Source organism: Phalacrocorax carbo, chromosome 2 (assembly GCF_963921805.1).
Source record: "Phalacrocorax carbo chromosome 2, bPhaCar2.1, whole genome shotgun sequence".
Taxonomy (NCBI): domain Eukaryota; kingdom Metazoa; phylum Chordata; class Aves; order Suliformes; family Phalacrocoracidae; genus Phalacrocorax; species Phalacrocorax carbo.
Genome location: NC_087514.1, coordinates 30,000,139 through 30,022,785, shown reverse-complemented (window position 1 = coordinate 30,022,785; position 22,647 = coordinate 30,000,139). Strand labels below are relative to the sequence as shown.

General features: G+C 38.0%; 1 protein-coding gene across 2 annotated transcripts in view; it reads left to right on the top strand.

Annotated features, from left to right (window-relative positions):
- The window catches only part of WWP1 (WW domain containing E3 ubiquitin protein ligase 1), a 65,808-nt gene that overhangs the window by 9,239 nt on the left and 33,922 nt on the right, over nucleotides 1-22,647 (top strand). For both annotated transcript variants that reach the window (XM_064442463.1, XM_064442462.1), the window contains exons 2-3: nucleotides 17,032-17,122; nucleotides 20,729-20,867. In XM_064442463.1, the coding sequence (XP_064298533.1) occupies nucleotides 17,053-17,122; nucleotides 20,729-20,867 (209 nt within the window). In that variant the 5' untranslated portion in view covers nucleotides 17,032-17,052. The remainder of the gene's footprint in view (nucleotides 1-17,031; nucleotides 17,123-20,728; nucleotides 20,868-22,647) is intronic.

The following is a 22,647-nucleotide window of genomic DNA, read 5'->3' as shown; positions in this document are numbered from 1 at the left end:
ACAAATTTTTCTTACACCATTACAATTCCCTGCTCCCTCTGCTGTTCTAGTCCTTTCTTACTTGTAATAAAAAAGCCACTATGCACAGCTCCAGCTCAGACTGATTCAGAACTGTGTCTGTGGTGATTGTGTAGTCGTTGAGCGAGGCAGTGTGGATGGCTTGAGTTCGTGCTGCAGCCCTTTGCTCAGCAAGCACAGGAAATTGTGTCTTTTTCCACTGCCTAGCTCTTGATTTTCATGAAGCTTATGGGAACTTACTGTATCAGAGGACATTACTTCTCAGGTTATTTTAACTGAATCTGATGGTGAACAGATCCATTTAGAGGGATGGAGATGAAAGGAAGAGTGGGAAGAGAGAGGTGGACAGTAAGAATCATGCATGTGATGTTTGCTTGGGAAAACAGGCTAAAAAGGTCTTTGCCAGTCTAGATATAAGACAAAACAGAGGAGGCAGACATGTGCAGTGCAATCATAGCCTGTCATTTCTTTGGACTTCCTGCATAACACTCTGAAAAATAGGTTTCTGTAAACCTCTGTGATTGTGGTTATTTTTTTTCTTAGACCCTAATATGAGACTGGCATACAGACTATGTTGTAGATAATGCATGGATCAATATTGCAGCATCTGAAGCAATGGTCAGTGAATGTTCTTGGAAAAAATACAGAAGATGAAATATTTTTGTATGTAGCTTGCTCTCCATGCCAATATGAGTGGACAAAGATTTGCTTTCTGAGGTGGGGGAGTGGGAACTGTGTGTAGGTTGGCTTAAAAAAGACAAACATGTCTATATTTGTATCAAACCTGGTGTGCGGAGAATATTAGAATTTGTCCAAAGAAGGGCAACAGAAATGGTGAAAGAACTAGAGGGTGTGACTTACAAGGAACAGCTGAGGCTATTCAGTTTGTTCAGCTTAGCAAAGAGGAGGGTGAGGGCTGACTTCATTGCTGTCTACAGCTTCATCATGAGGGGAGGTGGAGAAGAAGGAGGTGCTGATCTTGCTCTGGTGTCCAGTGATAGGATGTGAGGAAATGGCTTAAAACTGCATCGGGGAAGTTGAGATTGAATATTAGGAAAAAGTTCTTTGCTGGAAGGGTAGTCAAGTGCTGGGGTAAGCTCCCCAGGGAAGTGGTCATGGTTCCAAGCTGTCAGTGTGCAAGAATAGAATAGAACATTTCAGATGGAAGGGACCTACAATGATCATCTAGTCCAACTGCCTGACCAATTCAGGGCTGACCAAAAGTTAAAGCAAATTATTAGGGGCATGGTCTAAATGCCTCTTAAACACTGACAGGTTTGGGGCATCGACCACCTCCAGTGGTTCCAGTGTTTGACCACTCTCTCAGTAAAGAGATGCTTCCTAATGTTAAGTCTAAACCTCCCCTGATGCAACATCAAACCATTCCCACGAGTCCAGGGAGAAGAGATCAGCACCTCCCTCTCCCCTTCCCAGTCAGCAAACTTGATAATGGTGCATTCAACTGCAGTATCCAGATCATTGATGAAAATATTGAACAGGACTGGCCCTAGAATTTGAGCACCAAGGAACACCGCTAGCAACAGGTTGCCAACCAGATGTTGCCCAATTCACTCCAACCCTTTGAGCCCTGCCTTTCAGCCAGTTCTTCACCCAGCGCACCCTGAGCCTGCTCATCTCACAGCTGGACAACTTGTCTGGAAGGAAGCTGTGAGGGACAGCATCAAAAGCCTTACTAAAATCCAGAAAAACTACATCCATCGCCTTCTCTTCATCCACAAAGTGGGTGACCTTATTGTAGAAGGATATCAAATTAGTTAAACAGGACTTTCCCTCTGTGAACTCATGGTGACTATACTTGATGATTGCATTGTTCTTTAAATGCCTTTCAGTAATACCCAGTATGATCTCTGTAATTTTTCCAGGAACTGAGGTTAGACTAACAGGTCTGCAGTTCCCTGGTTCTTCCCTCATGCCCTTCTTGTAGATTGGAATAACGCTGACTAACTTCCAGTCGGCAGGGACCTCCCCAGACTCCCAAGATCTTCTGTAAATGATTGAGAAGGGTCCTGCCATAACATCCACTAGCTCCTTCAGTACTCTGGGATGAATCCCATCAGGCCCTGTGGACTTGTGAACATTCAGCTGATACAGCTGGTCCCTTAAAATTTCAGTGTCCACAAATAAAAAGTCACTGTTCCCACACTCATAGTCTTCTGTCTCAGGGGACCAGGTGCCTCAAGGTCTATTAATATTATTAAACCCTGAGGCAAAAGAAGCATTTAATGTCTCTGCTTTTTCTTTATCCCTATTAATCAGATGATCATCTTCAACAAGTATTGGTCCAGTGTTTTCTTTAGACCTCCTTTTGCTATTAACATACTTAAAAAAGCCCTTGTTATCTGACACAACACTGGCCAGCTTCATCTCTGATTGAGCTTTGGCCTTTTGTGTCTTCTCCCTGCATAAATGAACCACAGCTCTGTAATCTTCCTGCGAAGCCTGACCTCTGTTCCAGAGATCATACTTTTTTTTTTTTTTTCCTCTTGAGCTGCACGAGGAACTCCATGTTCAGCCAGGCTAGTCTTCTGCCCACTTGCTTGGCTTACGAGATAGTGGAATTGCCGGTTCCTGTGCTTCTAAAAGGTGGTTCTTAAAGACTGACGAGCACTTGTGCACTCCTAAGCCCTCAAAAGCAGATTCCCAGTGTACTCTGCTAAATAGCACCCTGAATAGCGTAAAGCTTGCTCTCCTGAAGGCCAGGGTAGCAGCTCTGCTGTCCTTTTTTCTCATTACACTGACAACTTTAAACTCAACTGCTTCATGATCACTGTGGCCAAGACAGCCACATACCATCATATCTCCCATGAGTTCTTCTCTTCACAAATAGCAAGTCTAGCAGCATCTTTCCTAGTTGGCTCACTGAGTACCTGTGACAAGGAGTTATCTCCTACAAACTTCAAGAATTTCTAAGACCTGCTTGTCTCAGCAGTATGATATACTTAGTTGATGTCTGTGAAGTTGAAATCTCCCATAAATACAAGGGCAACTCATCCTGAAATTTCTCCTGATTGCCTGTAGAATAACTCATCAGTGCTTACATCCTGGCTGGGCGATTGGTAGAAGGCACCCACTGCAACATCTCCTTTGTTTGCCATCCCCCTAACCCTCATCCCGAGGCTCTCAAATGCACCGTCACTAACTGTGAGAGCGGTACAATCAAACGCTCCCTTACAGTGCAACTCCTCCACCTTGCCTGCCCTGCCTATCCCTCCTGAACAACCTGCAGCCCTCCATCCCAGCACTCCAGCGGTGGGGCTCATTCCACCAAGTCTCGCTAATACCAATGATACCATAGCTCTGGGAACTGCCCAGCGCTTCCATTTCAAGAAGTGTTCAGGCAGTGCTCTTAGATACATTGTTTAACTTTCAGGTTGTCCTGTGTGGAGTCAGGAGTTGGATTGGATGATCCTCGTGGGTCTCTTCCATGTCAGGATGTTCTGTGATTTAAGAAGAATGACAGTTTGCTTTCCAGTTCAGTTCTCTGTAGGCCTGCTGTAGGGTTGCAACTTGGAAATTGTAACAAAATATTTGCAATGTATCATGGATGTTGAAGTATCTCTGGAGAAGCTGTTAGTTGGCAGGAGGAACTAATGCCTTGCCTTGCTGACAAGGCCTTACAGACCGTGAGGATGAGACTGCTGAAGCTGAAATTCTACTAATGTCAAAGCAGACCCTAAGGAAGTCACTGGTGTATCTATACCCATCAGTATGTGCTATGGACTAGGGGAAAACATGAGAAATGAAATGGTGCTGTGTCGCTTACTGTTTTGGCTGGTCTGAAGATTCACTCCAAAAAGTGTGTTGATGATAACAGGAAGTACGAGGACTTTCTCATAGCTTTATTCTCTTTTGTTTTATCAAAATTGGATTTACTACTTAACATTTTTTGGGTCCTTTTTCAGTCCTCTCAACCTCAAGTAATTCCTTTTTTTTTTGAGAATGCTTGTAATCTACTCCTAGGTAAAGGACTGAAGTATATCACCAGTTGAAGATGGTTTTGGTAGTACTTTTGAGTTTTAACAGGAAGAAGCAAGACATTCTGCTGGCAGAAAAGGACCTGAGGGTGAGTCCTGGTGGACACCAAGTTAAACGTGAGGCAGCAATGCGCCCTGGGGGTGAAGATGGTGAATGGTGTCCTGGGCTGCATTAGACAAAGAATTGTCAGATCCTGCTCCTTTATTCTCTACTGCTGAGGCCACACCGGGAGTCCTGTTCCCAGTGCTGGGCTCCTCAGTACAAGAGAGACATGGACATGAGAGTTCAGCAAAGGGCCATGAAGATGATTAAGGCACTGCAGCGCCTCTCCTTTGAGGAAAGGCTGAGACAGCTGGGACTGTGGAGGAGACTTGGGGGGACCTCATCAATGTCTATAAATACCTGAAGGAGGGTGCAGAAAGGACAGAGCTAGGCTCTTTGCAGTGGTGCCCAGTGACAAGACCAGAGGCAGTGGGCACACACTGAAAGACAGGAGGTTCCCTCTGAACGTCAGGAAGCACTTTTTTTACTGTGAGGGTGACTGAGCACTGGTACAGGTTGCCTGGGGAGGTTGCAGAGTCTCTATCCTTGAAGATATTCAGAAGACATCTGGACACGGTCCTAGGCAAGCAGCAGTAGGTGTACCTGCTTGCGCAGGGAGGTTGGATCAAATGAGCTCCAGAGGTCCCTTCCAACCTCAACCATTCTGTGATTTTAGGATTTGTAATTATACAGGGTGAATGTGTCATTTATGGGATGAATGTTTGGTGCTAAGAGCACTTTCATTAGAGCATTGACTTAAAAAAAGTTTTCAATGTTCACTATTAGCATAGAATATGTCCTATAATTACAAATGTTTTGAGCAGCACTTACTACTGTCCTTTCCAGTTTTCCAGATCTATTTGTTTGTATAGGTAGTATTTATAAGTCTCATGGAATACAGTGGCTTTTTTTTTTTACATATGTATTTTTTTTTAAACTCACCAGTATCCAAGGAATTGGAGAAACTAATAGTAAGTAGAAGTGAGTAGTGAAGGGATCTACATCTTGAAGGAATAAGGATAAGGAGTCTTATTTTGGTAACTAAGTAAGTATTCTGTTAAATAGTTTAAAAGTAGCAGCTTTTTAATTTTCATAAACAGTATCCTAGAATTTTTGTGTGTTTTTTTTTTTTTTAAGGTGGAGACCTGCATTTCAGTCCATCAATATTTGTTTGACTGAAGTTTAAAACCAGTAGTAGGTGCCATGGAAAATAATTTGTTGCTCAGCAAATGATGGTCTTACTACAATCCTGTTCTAAAAGTACTGCCATCATGTGTTTCCCGTGCATGGTGAAAAGTAAAATCAGTGCTTAGCAATATTATTTTAAATGATCAGTGAAATACTGATTTCCATTTCTAATATTTTCTAAGCTATTAAACAAGTACTTAAGCCACTATGTATAATACTTTTACAAATGATTCTTCATAGATAAGACACTGTTCAATACTACTCACTGCATTGTACAAATTTCCAAGTTAATTATTAAAGTTACTCTATGTTTTATGGTTCCAAATATGTCTTGTGCCATCTTTTGCCTTCAGTTTGAGTGTAAGACTGCAGCTTAAATTGTTTTCACAGGGATTCTTAATAATCTTTCCTTGCTCGAGTATACTGTCACAAAAGTTAGGACTGGTAATGTTTCAGGTTCTCCTATCTTCATGATGCATAATTTCAAGACATAGAAAAACTAACATGCATGTTGCATGGTTCTGATCTTAAATATTTTTTATTTTGTAACATGGCTTTCATGGGTAATTCTGTGGTGGATAATTAAAATATTTCCCAGAAAAATTCTAAATGATTTAGGTGTAAAGCTCATAGGGCTGAAAGTTAAAGGTAGTAAAGGTGAAAACAACAACAAATAAGGGATTTTTAAAAACAGGAAGTCATTGAACTCATGCAGGTAAAAAAAAGAAGTGTGATCGGGAACTGGCAGCTTGTGTCAGGGCAAAAGCAGAATACCAAAAGACAAGGAACTTGTTTGTGACAAACATAACATTTCAGTGTCATATAAACAGATCTGTTGAGTTAAATTGAAATAATCTAAGACCTTCAGTGTAAAACATTCAGATTAGAAAACAAAGGTTAGAGCTGTTTGTGTAACTTGGACTTTGCCTTCCTCGTGTGTGCCTAGTGAGAGTCACAGATCAGAGCACTGGTACTGGTTTTTGCCACTGGACTGTGTTTCAGTGTATGTATAAGAGCAACAAAACAAGGCCTGCTGCTTAATGATGCTTTATTAGTCTGTAGTTCTTGTTCTATTCCTTTACTTAATAAATTAAAAAATGTCAAGGCTTTCTATCTGATGTTCTTAACATTTTTGCAACTTTTAGTAATTTTAAGGGTGACTTGCTGCAGAACTGTTATGTTCATTTACAAATAAATTTAACCTTTTTTAAACTCCTGCTAGCTAGAAGGATGTGTAATGTGAGATAATTAAAACAATAGTATAAATAAAAAATATCTTAAAGTTTGTCCTTGTGTTCAAACAATTTGGTTCCTTAAGAGTGAAATATAGTGCATACATGAAGGAAACTTTCTAAACGTCTGCAGTATGTCGAAGTACCATTTCACCACCTTTAAATTTAAGTAGTTATACCTGAAAAGGAGGATTGTAAAACAATGTATGACTGTTTTAAATTCTGGCATCCTATTGAAAGGAATCAAACCAGCAAGTATTTTGATTAAATATGTAAAGATGTCCATGAATATAGCTTTTTGCTGAAGCTTCTGTTCACAGGAGAGGGTTTTTCTCCCCTCACATAAACCGATAAATTATTGGTTAATAAAAGCCAATACCTTGTTGTATATAATGTCTCTTGTCTGTAACCCTAGTCCATCACACCTAAACCAAAGTACCTACTGGGCTTCGATATATTTCTGGTTAGCATATATTTGGTCAGAAAGGAGAATGGAATTGCAGGCATTTGGAATTAGCCTGCAGTAGTAGATCTTAAAAAGGAAGAAGACATCTGAGATGGAAGAGGACAGATCAAATTTTCGTGAACAGCAACGAATTAATTTTGTCACCAACACCAAGCAGAACGTTCAGTGGTTCTCAGATGGCCATACTGGTGTTTGTGGAGGATATCCTGTGCTGATAAGCTAGTCTTTCCATTGCTTCTCAAAGTAACAGGCAGGCTTGTGGCATTCAGGGAAATAAAACTTTGACTTTAAAGTTCTCTATTTGCCTTGGCATAAATATTATTGTAATTTTAGTTGTTGATGACCAAAGCTATCTGTTCAAGGAGTGTCAAGTCTTGGAATTTTTTTTTTTAGTATTGCTGTAGGTAAGGCAAGTTGTAGAAATGATCCTTTACTGTCTTGCTCAGTTTAATAAAGGCCAGCACATTTTTGGGCCTATGGATTCTTCTCCAGATTTGAAACGGATCTGGTCTCTATTTGTGTGTAACCAGTTTCTAATATGATACTTTTCCAAAGTCAAAGGGAGATATCCTTAATTTTTTTAATGATATAGAATTAGTGGTTCTCTCAGGAATACAGTTAACTTCTGTAGCTTTCTTTTTTTTAATCAGTTAGACATACATTCAATTTGCTATAATAAAATAAGGAAAATACTGTGCCTTTGGTAGAGATGTGATCAGAATATATGTAAATCTAAGGGTTTGTGGTGTTGAGAGTGTTCACTTAAATTTGATGATCCTCCTGAGATTAGCAGTCATCACCATTTTTATTGAAATAGACCTTCAAATCAGAATTGCACTGAATGAAAATTCTGGACTTTGGAAGTCTGAATGGAAAGGACTCAGTTAATAAACTTACTTGCATCTGAGATAAGAAATATTCTGGTTTTCTTTTTTCTTTCTTTTATTTTGTTCTTTGTTCTTATTTTCACATCAAGAAAGTAGCTTCCATCCTATTACTTTGTGATTTTGTTGTGGAGGAGTCATGACTTCCCTTCCTCCCTCCTGCTCCCCACCCCCTCACCTGTTGAAGGTAGACCCTTTTTGAGAGTTGAGGAGGAAAAGTGGAAAGTTAGATTTTCTTTGGTATATCAACAATTTCCTTGCTTTAAAAAGCTGTCTCTTCTATTTTGGACTATTGTATAACTTCTTTGGTATGCTGTTTAAGTAACTGTATTATCCTAAAAGCTACTGTCCTATCTCAAATTTTTTATTTCTGGTTTTACTACCACATAATAACACTTATTTTTGTTTTATCTTGGGCTTTTAAGGTACTGGCTTTTTTGATAATGTAAAAAGGCCAATTGCTGCAACACTGCTAAAGGTTTTGGACAAGTGACCAGTGATTTCAGGAGTCTGTAGGTGTTCCTATCTTCTGGAGTGTGAGGTACGGGAAGGAGGGATGTTCCTGGGAGACTTTGCCTGTGGTGGAGCATGCAGTACAGGGTGACAAAGCAGCTGTGTGTGAGCACCTTTCAGGAAAAAGACAGTTGTTCCACCGTGTTGGGAGAGTAGGAAATCATCCACGTTCCTAGTTCTGCCTCCAGGCCCTCTTTTTCCACTGAAAGAGCAAGGAGGTTGTTGCCAGCAGCATTATCCCATCTTGAAAACAGAAGTGTGTATATGTAGAGGCAGGAGTACAGGAAGGGAGTGTCTGAAATGCAGAGCACAAATTCGTATTGCTAATACTGCAGTAGTGCACATACTGTTCAGTTTTAATTCTGATAGAATTGTGACAGTATTGTGGCAGTGTCAGGTAATCCAGCACTAAATAATACTGATAAAGGCATGACTGTGGTGTTGGATAACTTGTTAATCTGAACCTAAAACATTCTGGGTTTTTTTGTTGTTGTTGTTTGGGTGTGGTTTTTTTGTTTTAATTTTAAGGATTTGTTATGTGTAGGAGTTCATAATCAAAATAACATGCCCTTTCTGGTGTTTGTGTTTATGCTTTGTAGCAAGGAAAAGTAACTAATGTCAGTATTGTTATTTTCCGATGACTCTCTGTAGAAGTATTTATTGTGTTAAATAGCCATAGGTTTTAGAGTTTTAGTTCACTTATTTCTTCCCCACCCTATCTTTCTTCCTTCAACCCTTCCCACGTTTTAGCTTGGGGGGGCAGGCAGAAAAAGTCTTGACTAGATGAGCTTCCTTGTTTAAAAAAGAAAATCTATTGAGAAAAGATTTTTCTGCTTTTCTATTCTTGTTTGCAAGATAGTCTTTGATATAGGCAAAATAATACTTATGGTATTATGGTGATTTTACCTAGCTAATTCAATTCTTACTTATACTTACAGTAAATTGAATTAAAGATGTTAGTGGGGAGGTTAGTAATATTTAGCCATTTTGCTCATCGACTTACTTTGTCTTTGCTTAGTGCATTAATACAACTAGGTCTCAAGTTTCCTTATTCCAGTTTTGGGCATTGAGTCAACAGTGCTCATTCATGGTATAATCTGTTCGTGTTGATTTTTTTTCTCTTCCCTTCCCTTATCCACCATGTTCTATATTATTTCTGGAACAGAAGTGTCAGAATAGAAAGAGAATAAATCAGTGGTCATTTAAGCACCATCAGTAAGACCAAGTACGTTGTGATTGACTATAACTAATTCTAAATTACAATTATATTTATTTTCTGTTCAGTCTTCTATCAGATGAAACTGCAGTCAGTTTCAACTGAGGGGCACAGTGACTTGTGAAATCCTCTACTACAGCTTTATGGATGATTTCTGAGTTCCTGGCTTTGTCATTCTGTTTGGTTAGGGGTTTTTTTGTTTGTTTGCTTGTTTATTTGTGTTTTTTTTTAGTGGGTTGACCTTCTGTAGGTAGTTCGGGGTGGGGGGGGAGACCTCGCTTCTTGGATAAATGATTGATAATTGATACTTTCCTGTTTTGAAGATCTGATTTAAAGTTAAATTGAAAACCCATGCTGTGTAACTTCTTGTTTCTGCAGATTTAACACTTTCTATATTTTAATTGTTGTGTGTGATAGGTTTTTCCATCTGTTGTGAAATGAGTCCCTACTGTCTTAAACTTGGTGCAGTTTTTTTGTTTTACTCCTAGCTTGTCTCCTGTGGTATCATATGAGTAGGGAGAGGACTTTCTGTTTTGGTTGTTGTACTGTTCTGCATCTGAGTGTCATGGCTCTTCATGAAAAATCTCTTCAATTACTGATTCAAAGCATGAGTCAATTTATAAATATGTTTGCTGCTCCAGTGATATGTTTTAGCTTTCAACTTCACAGGAAATACCATCGTTTGTTTCCATATTGCACAATAGTAAATCTCAACCAGGTGCATTCATTAACAAATGGGTAATGTAATTTAAAATGTATCAGCTTAAATTCCATGAATAAGTAAATCATCTACTAAAGACTGAAAAACAAATTAAAAGACAACCATGCTAGTGGATATTTCATTATTTCTGATATTTTAAATAGCATTTTGAGATTTAGAGAAAATTCTTCACAGAAGTGTACATTTATAAATGCTGTTATTGTTAACTAGACTGTCTTCCATGAAACTGTTTATTCATATGAATTACGAAATGATCCTTTAATTTTTTAATAGAGTACAATGTCAGCCATTTGCTAGGGTCTTATTTTGTCATAATTGGTCTGTAGTTACCTAAAATAATTTATACAAGGGAAGTAATATTAATTTTTAAAATACCCTTTATAGGGGTTAACAAACAAATTGTACTCTTCCAGTTGATTTAATGGTTATATATGATGATGATGGTTTAGACAGAAGCGTTGTGATAACTGTGATGTTTATGTGGCTCTCAAGACACTCTCTTAACTAATTTTTTGGTGTCCAGGAATATTGAGCAGGGGGTTGTATGTGCCAGTGAAACAGTTTTGAAAGTAAAGCTTCACACCCTTTAGACCAATGAAGTTTCACCTAGAACTTGAATAAAGAGGTGTAGCCAGTTCGTGTTTGGGAATGTGTGGTGACTGTAGCCCTGATAGAATTAATCTCCTGATTTTCAGGAAGATTATAACTGCAAGGATGGTGGCTCTTACATTGCTATATGTAATCCTCTTTTTAAGATTATGTAGAGATAACCTCAAAGATTTTAACCCCTAATCAATGCCTTTAGTAGCCAAACTGGCCATTTATTTTGAGTAACAAGAAAAAGGGATTTAGGGCTGAGGGGAAAAAAAAGTGTGTGCATGATGAAAGAAAGCAGTGAGTAGTGCCCATTAGTGGTTAGGGCTTATGTTATTTGAAATAAAACTTTTAAAAATTGTTTAAAACACCCGGCATCTTTCACTGCATCTTTGCTGTGTGTTTTTCTTTCTCATATAGGTTTTCTTGCAAATTAGAATAAGAAAGTACTGGTATTTTGCTTTTGACCTTATACCTGGTTGTGAAAACTTCTCAATCCTCCAAATGAGTATCATTGCTTTGCTTTGTGTAATTGCAATCCCACCCCTTACTTCCCCAAGAACAGACAACTTGTTTTGTTGAAATTTTGGCCGTGCATATAGTTTCTTCTGGCTCATTAGGACAGAAGACTGCTAGTCTTTGAAAATTCAAGTTTTTCAGTATTTGAAGAATATCTAGTTGTAGAACTTTTAAAAATCTTTCTCAGTTTATGAAAATTTTTGCCTCTAATGAGGCATGAGAGGGATGGTGTAATCCCATCCTAGTGCAAGTCTGTTAGTCTCTCTGCTGTGATGACTTTACTGTCCCTGCTTAGTTTCATACAGCTTGCTCTCTCTGTTCCAACCTTGCCCCCCAGAAACCTGAGATTTTTGGACACATTTATGTCAACACTATTCTTTTGATTCAGTAGCCTTTATTTTTGTTTTCTACATGTTCCTGGTATATATATAGATGATGAGCAAATTTTATCTTTATTAATTTCAGACTGACCTTTCGTTGTCTTTATTCTCCCAGCAGTGCTCTTCATGTCATCTTCTTTTCTTGAATATGACAGTCAGTACTAGTAGCTTATGCAATGTCATTAATACTGTTTTTATCACTACAGCAAACAGTTCATGTGATAAATAGGGTTATCATCCTGTGTCCCATCCCTCCCTCCCCCCATGGCTGCATCATGGTAGTAATTTTCCTATTAAAGGCTGAGGGGCTAAGTTTTGGATTATGCTTCTCTTCTTTGATTGTGCAGCAGGATTTGTCATAGACCCAGACCAGCCATCAGGGAGTAGTAAGTGTCCAAAGCTCTAGATAAGATCCTTTATCTTGTACAATGTAACTTAGCCAACTTTTCTTCCTGAAGGCTTTGTTTACCTGGAGGAAAGACGTGTTCAACTGAGAGTGAGTGTGACCTATTGTGCATTAGGCAGTGAAGGCTATTTGTTGGATTTTTTTTTTTTTCAATAATAAGATAAGAGTAGCTTTTTAGATCTTGAATGAAAATTAGAAACAGCATGACGTGAACAGGCTCTCACTTCTCCCAGGAGAATCAACCTGCAGCAAAGCTGATTAGACAGTAACCTGTTAACTTAATTTTAGAATGTCAATAGCAGAGTTTGGATAGTTACTAATGAAAATAATGGATGACAGAAGCCTTAAATATTTTTGACACATTCCTGAAAAAGAGGTTACTAGAAAAAAAAACCAATTTATCATTTTTCTTCTTTTGACTCAGAGAAAATTTAATGTTTCCTTCGCCCTTAATTCCCAACCAGTTCTTAATTCCTAATCAGCTAAACAGGATGGGAGGGCTGCAGCTGTTGAATCATTGGAACATAATGAGACCAGAATCAGTCAGTTCAAGCAATTTGCTCTGTTCAGTAAAGCCCTTTTGAATATAGAATATGACATAACTCTTTCTTCATGTATTGTTGATATAAAGCGATGTTTGTTTAAAAAACTTTAAATGGTTGTTTTGCACTTCCATATATTTTAATTTGTTTTCCTAGATAGTATTTGACATACATGTTAATACAGTATTTTGTTTACAACATACTGAATATTTGGAACTGTAATCATTGCTATGTAAATGTTCATAGGTGTACCATATTGGCAAGAGTGTAAGATAGACTGCTGTTATAGAGGGGTGTTCATTTTATAGGGGCAGAAACAGAACGCTGGGGCACTGTTGATGTGGGATGCAGTCGTGTATTTATTGCAGAAACATGGAGCCCCTCAGGCAACCCCAAGCCTAACTTTGTTTCATCTCCGTCCTCTGTTGGGATCTCTCTGGCATTGTAATAACTTCTAGGCATCATGGTAATTTTTTCTTTCAAGGGGAAGTTGCAAAGCTAAGTGTAGTGAATTCTCACTTCCCTGTTATCAGGAGATTGGCAAACATGTGTTTGCCAAATGCAGTTAGCAGCTTAGTAGCAAGCAGAGCCAGAAACAGGTTCGGGCAGGTGGCATGCCCTGCAGATAAATCAGCACCTGAAACCTGAAGTCTGAGGAGATTAAGCAATGAACTGTCTTCTTGAGGACTTTCCTTGTTTCTGTATTTATTTCAATTTGTGCGTGCTAGGAGTAGAATTTAAAAAATCCGACAAAACCCACCCACCCACCCAAATAAAACCAAAAAAGCCCCAGGCATTTTAGATCTATGCATTTTAGATCTATGCAGGTAGGAGGAAAAAAAAACAGTAAAAATAATTATAGTTTGTCAGTTACAAAAGTGTGCCTGAACTAATTTTTTTAGTGAATGATTAGACTAGATTGCAGATCTTAGTTTCTTGTGAAGAATTTGAGTTTACTTCCCACAGACTTGATTTGCATGTGTTGCTCCTTTGATGTCTTCCATATCAGTGGCCTCCAAAGTGGGGTGTGCAAGACCATCCATTGAGGTGTGGGAATAAAATACTAGGATTTATATTTTATCTGAAAAAGAAGAAAGCAGTTAAACTTTATTTAATATGCATTTTTCCGTTGGGACCCTCACTGGGTCTGTATGTCAGATGGTCCTGTGTCATATCTGGTTCACGAGGTGTCCTGAGGGCAGATATAGTATTGCACAGTGTGGAGGGTTCACAGTAGCATCTTCACTTGTTTGTTTGCTTTCAACGTATTGTAATGTGTGCAGATTACATGTGCCTGGTTAGGTGGATTTATGGATTATATTATCTAGTTTTAACTCAACTAACCCTCACAAAATGAGTAGGTGGCTTAAAAAAATTCCTGCAGAGAGACCACAGATTGAAGATAATGCTAATAATGTGAGCGTAAGTGAACAGTAAGAACATGGCAGAGCTGATGCTTCTTCTATTCCTAGTATGAACACCTGGTCAGCCACATTATGAGGTAAAAACAATGGTAATTAGACCTGAGAAGGTGTTGGCCAAAAAAATTTGGTTTATCAAGAAACTTGGTATTTATTCAACTTCATATTAAAGTATGGTTGTACATCCACTATTGTTAATGATACACCTCACCCTAAGAGAATATTGTGCCTTGAGATATCAGCTAATGATAGTATGAAGCTATCACAATTAGCAAGGCATTTAAAAACTAAGCATCCAGAGCAGGAAGACAAACCTTTACGATTTTTTTCAGCAATGTTTAAAGTAATGCAATATTCTATCCAGTACTTGATAAGATTTTTGCTAAACTTCAGAAGCCTCTTTTGAAGTTTCCCAATAGCAAAAGACACAGAAGCTACATACTGTTGGGGAAACACTTGATCTTCCTGCTGCAGTAAAAATGTCTGAAATCATACATTGAAAACAATATGGTGATGAGCTAAAATGCATTCTTTGTCAAAAGATACTGTTAGAAGGTGTCTGGACAACGTTGCCAAAGATTTGAAGAAGCAAATATTAGAAAATATTACATAGTGTGGGAGGTTGCTGTACTTGGAGGAAAGTACAGATGTTTGTAATGTGGCTCAGTTTATGGTAGTTGCTGGATTCTGTCTCGGTAATGAAATACACAAAGAACTAAGTCATTAAGGAAAGATGCACCAGAGAAGATAAATTCTTAAGAGTAAATAAGTTCTTTAATAACAAGATTATTTTTAATGGAAAAACTGCATGGGGTGGCTGCTTTGAAGTAAAGAGAGTTCTGGGGTGAGGTTACAAGGAGAGCACCACATGTGGAATTTGTTCACTGCATCATACATAGGCAAGCAGCAAAGAAGTTGGAGCCAGAAGTGCACAAAGTGCTGCAGGATGTCATCAATGTGGTTAACTGTATGAAAACAAGACCTTTAAACAGTAGAATCTTTATAATAGCAGTCTGCAGCTTCCTCACAAGGGGAGGAGGAGGGACAGGTGCTGATCTCGTCTCTCTGGTGACCAGTGAATGACAGGACCCGAGGGAATGGCAGGAAGATGTGCCAGGGGAGGTTCAGGTTGGATATTAGGAAAAGGTTCTTCACCCAGAGGGTGGTGGAGCCCTGGAACAGGCTCCCCAGGGAGGCAGTCATGGCACCAAGCCTGACAATATTCAAGAAGCGCTTGGACAATGCCCTCAGATACATGGTGTGAATTTTGGGGTTGTCCTATGCAGAGGCAGGAGTTGGTCTTGATGATCCTTGTGGGTCCATTACAGCTCAGGACATTGTATGGTTCTATGATTATAATAATTTGTAATGATAGGGGGTGTGACCAGGAAAATATTTTGTACCATGCAGAGATCTGCTGCTTATCATGGCAATGTGCTTAGAAGAGTTGTAAAACTTAAAGATTGATTACAAATTTTTCCTTTACAAAAGGATGAGTGTTCTGAATTTCCTGACCTGTTTTCTGATGACAAGTGTACGTCAGCGGTATGCTGGCTAACAGATATTGTCAAAAAAATAAAGGCACTCAACGTGTCCCTTCAAGGTGAAGGTGAAGTTTTAACAATGAGCAAGAAGGTGACTGCTTTTTGAAGGATACTTGTGCTATAGAGAGAGCATTTTGAAAACCAATGTTTGGAAATGTTTCCGTCATTGTGTGATTTTTGTTGCCAGAAAAGATGTATGTCATCTATAAAAACTTTCATATCTATAAAACCTCCAGAAAACCTCATAGCTGTGCACAAATGAAGAGTGTTAGAGGATTTTGAACCCATTTGGTTAAAAACATAAAACTGCAACATCTTCCATTACTTTGCAATGACAACTGATTTGTTATTGGGGAAGATAGAAATTTACTGGCCAAATTTGAAGAAAAACCTTTGTATAACTAGCGGATAGGAGTGAAAAATGAGTATCGTGATTTAGTAAGTACAGCCAGTGATGCACTTTCATTTGGGTGTACATGTCTTTTAGAACCAGACCTTCAAATCACTATTACAAAGTGTTAAGCCAACATTTAAAAAAATTATGAAGCATAGTCAATCACATGGCTCTTACAAAAAAACTATTACTTTTTTTAGTGCAAGCAAAAAGTTCTTTGTACCATTACTAATAAAAATTATTTAAAAATACTGTATTTAATCTTTTTCTCATCCTTTTTAATTTCTATTTTTATGTTTTATAACAGAATATATAGTACAGTAGTACCTATATATAATTTATAAATGAATATACACATACTGGGTGGGCGTGCTCAAAAACTTTTTACTGATAGAGGTTCATGATCAAAAAGGTTTGGTGACAACTGTTCTCATATTATTATTGACTCCCATATATTTATTACTGTGAATATTAATTGAAGTTCATCCAGATCATGGAAGGAGTATTTTAAATGTACGTATTCTTTTCTCATGAAAACTAGCTGCCTGATAGAAACAGAGAATATTTTACTTCTAGCTTTGTTTCAGGAGGACAGGAGTGATGTCTGCATGTGCTCATCTATATAACTCTGAAATCAGACCATAAGCATACCTTCTGGAGAAGGAATATTGATATATCACAGCTGAATTTTTTTTCTTACCTTACATAGTTGTTCTAAACCATGTAAATGTATGCATTAGTGAATTGACTTGGCATCCTCAAAGGTAATGTGGGACAAATTTCCAAAGTAATTGTTATTTTTAACTGGTGTTATGAAATAATGCATTCTGCCATACCTAAGTAACATTTGGTAACTTGCTGATTAGTTGAGCATTTTATTTAATAGTTATAACTAACATGCATAGATGAGTACTTTTTAATAAGTTACCTGTGTGCCTTTTTTTTTTTTTTGAAGGCTAAAGCCTAAACCTCTGACATGGCCACAGCCTCACCAAGATCTGATACAAGTAGCAACCACAATGGAAGATTACAGATGCAAGTAACAGGCAAGTAGTAATTTGTATCATGGTGATATTTACAGCAAAACATATGTATTCCAAAAAAGCAATCTCTGAAATGAGTGTAAAAATGGATCAGTATAGTTAATATTTTAATTAATAACTTGAATGTTGCAGTTAAGAATATGCCCTTAATATCTGTAGATGAATTGAAGCTAGGTAGAGGTTATCAGTGAGTTGGGTGACAGGGTTTAATGATTTCATATTAGAAAAAAAATTAGGTTCAGTACAACAGTAGGGACAAATGTGAGGAATTTTGCTTGAGAACAAGTAATTAATGGCACAGATTCTATATAGGGAACACATATTATTGAAATTATACAAAAAAGATGGGCGGTTGTAGTGAACCCAAAGCTGAAAATGGGTGCAATGTTATAGTGAAGCTGGAGAAGAACTCGAGGAGATCACAAAATCTGCTAGCCTTCCAGAAGTTTAAGGTCCTTGATTACATATGGGGTAAACATCTGTTGAGATGTTGTAGGTATCCTGCATTATCCTTAGGGCAGCAGGTTGGATTACACAGCCATATTGGAATAATTTAGGTTGGAAGGGACCTTTGAGGATTTCCTAGTTTGCTCTTCTGCTGAAGATAGGGCTACCTTTGAGGCTGGGTCAAGTTGCTCAGGGTATTGTCCAACTGAATTTTCAGTATCTCAAAGGCTGTAGATTACCAGCTTTCCTGGGCAGCTTGTTCTGGTGGTAAACCACATCACTCTGAAAATGTTTTCCTTCTATCCAGTTGGACTTTACTGTGTTGTGTCTTGTGACTGTTCACTTTTTTTGTTTTTCTATGCTGGTTCTCATAGTTCAGGGCAGAATATAGCCATCCCAGTACCTGCTGGAAGGGAAACACAGCAGGCTACAAGCAATTCTGGAAATCTCTGACTGTGTTGGGGACACTTTTTTCAATAGATGATGAACAGACCAAGTAGGAAATGCATTTTGCTACTCATGGATAAGAGCCAGTTACGGATGTGACAATTGGTATCAGTCTTAGCTGCTCTTTCTGTGGGATGGCAGAGCAGAACAAAGACTTCTTGTAGTCCGAAGATAAGCAAAATGCCTTTAGGTAAACAAGTTCGATAGCTAATTGTGATGGTATTACAATAGTTAAAGGTGAAAAAGTTACCATCAAGTAGTTAGATATTCTGCGTAAATATTTATACACATAAATGTATGTGTATATACGTATGTATAAAAGTACTGTTTTACCACTGATAAATAACTTGAATGTTCCATGGATCCTGAGAAATCTGGGAACCCTGAAGTAAGAATGAATGCATGACCAAGAACGTATTAAGGCTATCTTGAACAAAATTTAGAAAAAACATGAGTAAGATACCATGTCTTTAAAAAAAGCTGCATCTCAGGAAAGACACATCATGCTGGATTGTCCAAAGATGGCTAGGATATCTGAGAAAAAATACATTGTTGGAGAGTCCTCAAAATGGATATTTTATCAAATTAGATAAGAGGAGCCTTAAAACTGATTAACCTTGTGTAAGGATCACATGACAACATGATGAATCATCAAAACTGGCATAGATGGAGCCACCTGCAGATTCAATATATATAACTGTAACAGACAGAGTTACGCAAATGACCCATCATTTCAGACCTGTGTATGCACAAATTATCATTTTGATATCTTGTACTGGACTGCTCCTTCTGTAAGTAGTCTTGTATTTTTATGGCACTGGAGCTTCCCTTGACTTCAAGAGATCTGGTTCAAGGATTGAAGTGGGAAGAAATTGGTACAATTTTTAGGATTAGTTTTCTGAAGGTTTAGTTCTCCAACCAGTGTTTATTGTACGATCAGAGGAATGTGCAAAGGGAACATGCAGGGAAAGAAGTGGAAGACAGAGGAGTGTGGTTCTGTAATATTGCTGACTGGTTTATGCCTAGATTAGTTTACACTGCTGTAGAATCGAGACTTAGATTTCAAAAACTATACTTAAAAAGCACTTTTATAAATGTAGCAAGTAGCATATGCTCCTTTTGTAGACAAGGAAATTCATATGGAATGGTGACTTGTTTGAGTTTGGACAGTTACAGCATGTTGCCGACAAGTTTTGCCATCAGTATTTTTTTCGAGTATACTTGGCGAGATACCGTGTCTTGTTAGTTCTTCTTGAAGTCTTGCTAGTATTTGTTAGTTATTCCTAATTTTTTTAAAAAGTTCTAACCAAAAAATTATAATGTTCTCCTTTCATGTTTGAGGACTCAAAACTTAATGACTTAAAACATAATCAGACGAAGGTGGGGAAACTAAAAGGAAGCTTGAATGTTATGACTAAATATGTACATTTTAACAAATGTTGCAGTTGCTTTTAGAAAGTAAAATATGGAGGAAAAAATGTGGAAGAAGTAGAGGGTGTTAAAGCTGAAAAATATGCCATGATTTCACATGAAAAAATATGACCCATGTCTGGAATTATGTTTTCATTCTTCTACATTTAATTTTTCATTATTATCCAGGCTGCCGTTCCCTTTTATGACACATGATGCATGACTTAGACTGGACTTCTCAAATGTGAGGGCGTTAAGTGTGCACCTTTTAACTGAAATTAAGTAAAAGTCCATTCTAAGTAATGTATATGTCTTAGAATACTGTAATCTAGAAATACATGACATACCTTTTTTGTCTCCCTTTCAGACAGTTTAGTTAACTTCCACTTATTTTTGAATTGGCAAGTACCATACAGAAAAGTGACAGGGAAAGGTTATTTCCAAGTGGCTGAAAATACTCAGCTTTGCTTTAGTTTGAAAGTGAAGGGAAAGAGAATCCCAGTGAAGTATGGGAAGAATGAGAGAGAAGGTACAGCCAGCAGGTAGGTACAGCTGTGAGTCCACTGATGTGGTCTTCTGAAGGCAACATCTACCTAAAATAGAATTTAAAATGCTGGCAGTTAGGCTGCTGTTGGTTTTTATAGTGACTTCCTCAGCTGAGTGAGGAAGTAGGAGAACAGATTTGTGTTCAGGAGCGCTGAGGACCTCACCAGTGATTCAAAGGTAAAAAATAGCTTTATTTCTTAATTGTTGAACATGTAGCTGAAACTATATGCAAAGCTCTTTAAACAGGGGGAATTTGAGAGTTGATTTCTTACTTTGTTAACAAACTGATGTGTTAAACCACAGGTTAACCACATAGTTAATATAAGCAAGGAAATGAAACTCTGTATACAGGCTTGGCTATACAGGGACATTTTGAAATAGGCCTGAACTGTATATGCTTTCATAACTATGTATAATTTAAAAAAAATAAATCTTCCTGATAATCTCTCAGATGTATCATGTTTAGATATTTTTCAGTTAAGGGAAGAGTAGGAAGAACAATGAGAAAACAAGCAAAAGAACCCGCATGATTTTCAGTGTTTATCCCTAAAATAATTGATGTGCTGTCTCTCCAACACATCCTGGTAGTACATGGAGAAAAGAATATGTCACACTTGGTTTCAACTATTTGACAAAGTAGCTTTTGAAAACAAAAGCTACCATTTTAGCATTAACCTCTTTATATTCAGCAGAAGTAGAAAAGGTGCATTTCCTGTTTTTCAGCAACAGTATGCTGTTATAGATAATGTATTTTATTAGTTTCTAGTGCCAAACTGAAACGGAAAAAGAATTGGTTTGGAACAACTTTCTACACGGAATTAACTGCAGATGGAGAAATTAAGAAAACAGCAAAATCAAGTAGTTCTTCGAATCCAAAATGGGATGAGCAGCTGACAGTGTAAGTAGATATTTTGGTTGTTTAATACTATTTATTAGGCAGACATTGCAGGCAAATATTTACTAAGCTTGGCTGCCTACACAGTTTTCCCTGGCTGTTGATGACCAAATGCAGACATAAATTCATTCTGAGTAAATATAATCTTTTTTTCTCAATTCTTACAATGTTTTGAGGATTTTTTTTGTACAGTGTTCCTTGCATACAGTTGCTGTACATGGTACACTCTTGATGGTTGGTAGCACTGTGGTCCATTCAAGTCTAAGATTCTTCTCTAGAAGATGTTACTAATTGTAACCATGTGATTCTCAACTCTAAAAGGAAAAAATCTCAGCTGGATAAGTAGTAGTTATGAGGAGGTCACTTTTTCCTTTAAATTTCCTAATGAAGGAATGCACATATAAAAATAGTTTACTGCAAAGTGACCTTGCAACTTATGCTAATATTTTATGTTCTTAATCTTGTGGTTTAGTTTGGTTTAACTGTGCTGCAGGTGTAGATATACCTGAACGTGACTCTGAAGAACTGGCAATCTTGCACTGTGCAGTTAGCTAGAATGCATTATTATACAAGCAAGACTGTACTGCTTCAGATCTGGGTCTGGAAACAGCATAGCTACTATCAAGTGGCGTTGAGCATGGGCCAGTACATTTTACAGTGTCTGACCTGTCGTTGTGCAGTAGCCAGCTTTGTTAGTAGTAGGAACGACGCCAGGTTCTTATAACTAACAGTGCTGGAGAGCAGAGGGTGTGGTACAACATGCCGAGCTTTGGGGAACGGCTTGCTTGGGAACACTTAGTTATTAACTACAGACCTGAGCTGAAGCAAGTAGGGTATTCTTGCACCACATTTCTCAGTGTTTCAGGTTTAGTAGAGCTTATTAGCCTTTTGCAGTATTGTAAAAGGGAATAATATATGGCCTTGGACCTGATGATCATTTCCAGGAGTTATTACTAGCACAAGTACAGAGCAGTCACTAAAGTCAGAGAGACCAGAGTTTCTGTTGAGGAGGCAGGTTTGATTTGGCAGGATTTGGTGAGCTGATAGAAATGAAGTAATTTGGCACGTGCAGTAGAGCCAAACAGACTCATTCCATCATCAGTATTACTTATTATAGCATCTTACCCTTATATATATATATATATATAAAAGGTATTCTGGTCCCCTCTTCTTCTGTCAGAATGGTATTGTTGCTCCAGTTGCCCAGTCTATCTTAGGATAAGTGAACTGTCTGGCTTACTAAATTCCCCTCACTTTTATCGGTGCACAAGCACCAGCAATATATTGTCTGTGTGTAGGAGGCTTTGGTTTTGGTGGTGGGTTTTTTTTTTTTTTCCATTGTTGAGCTGTTCTTTTAGCATAACTTCCATTAGAAGGCAGCCTATTCAAAATGCAAAAGTATATTTGCTCATGGGTTTCAGCAAAAATGATCCATGTTGTCCAACATGTTTAAGTGACTCCAAAGCTAGCCCTGTTGTTGGGAGGGTGGGGGGTTATTTTTACTAGTGTTCTCATCAATGCTGATATAACTTTCTGTATCCAATACTGATGGATATGTGGCCTTTGACTTTTTTCAGTACAGTGATTCTACTTCACTTTTCACAGCTAGGAACACCCTTGCAGTACTAGACCGTGTACTACAAAACTTACTCTCCAGGAGCTAGCATAGCTTCCCATTTTCCTTCTTGAGCAGGGGAGAGATCACTGCCAAAGGCTATAATAATATTACTGTAATTAGGTCCTTTACCTTTCTGCTTCCCTCCAAGTTTTACTTTAGCTTCAT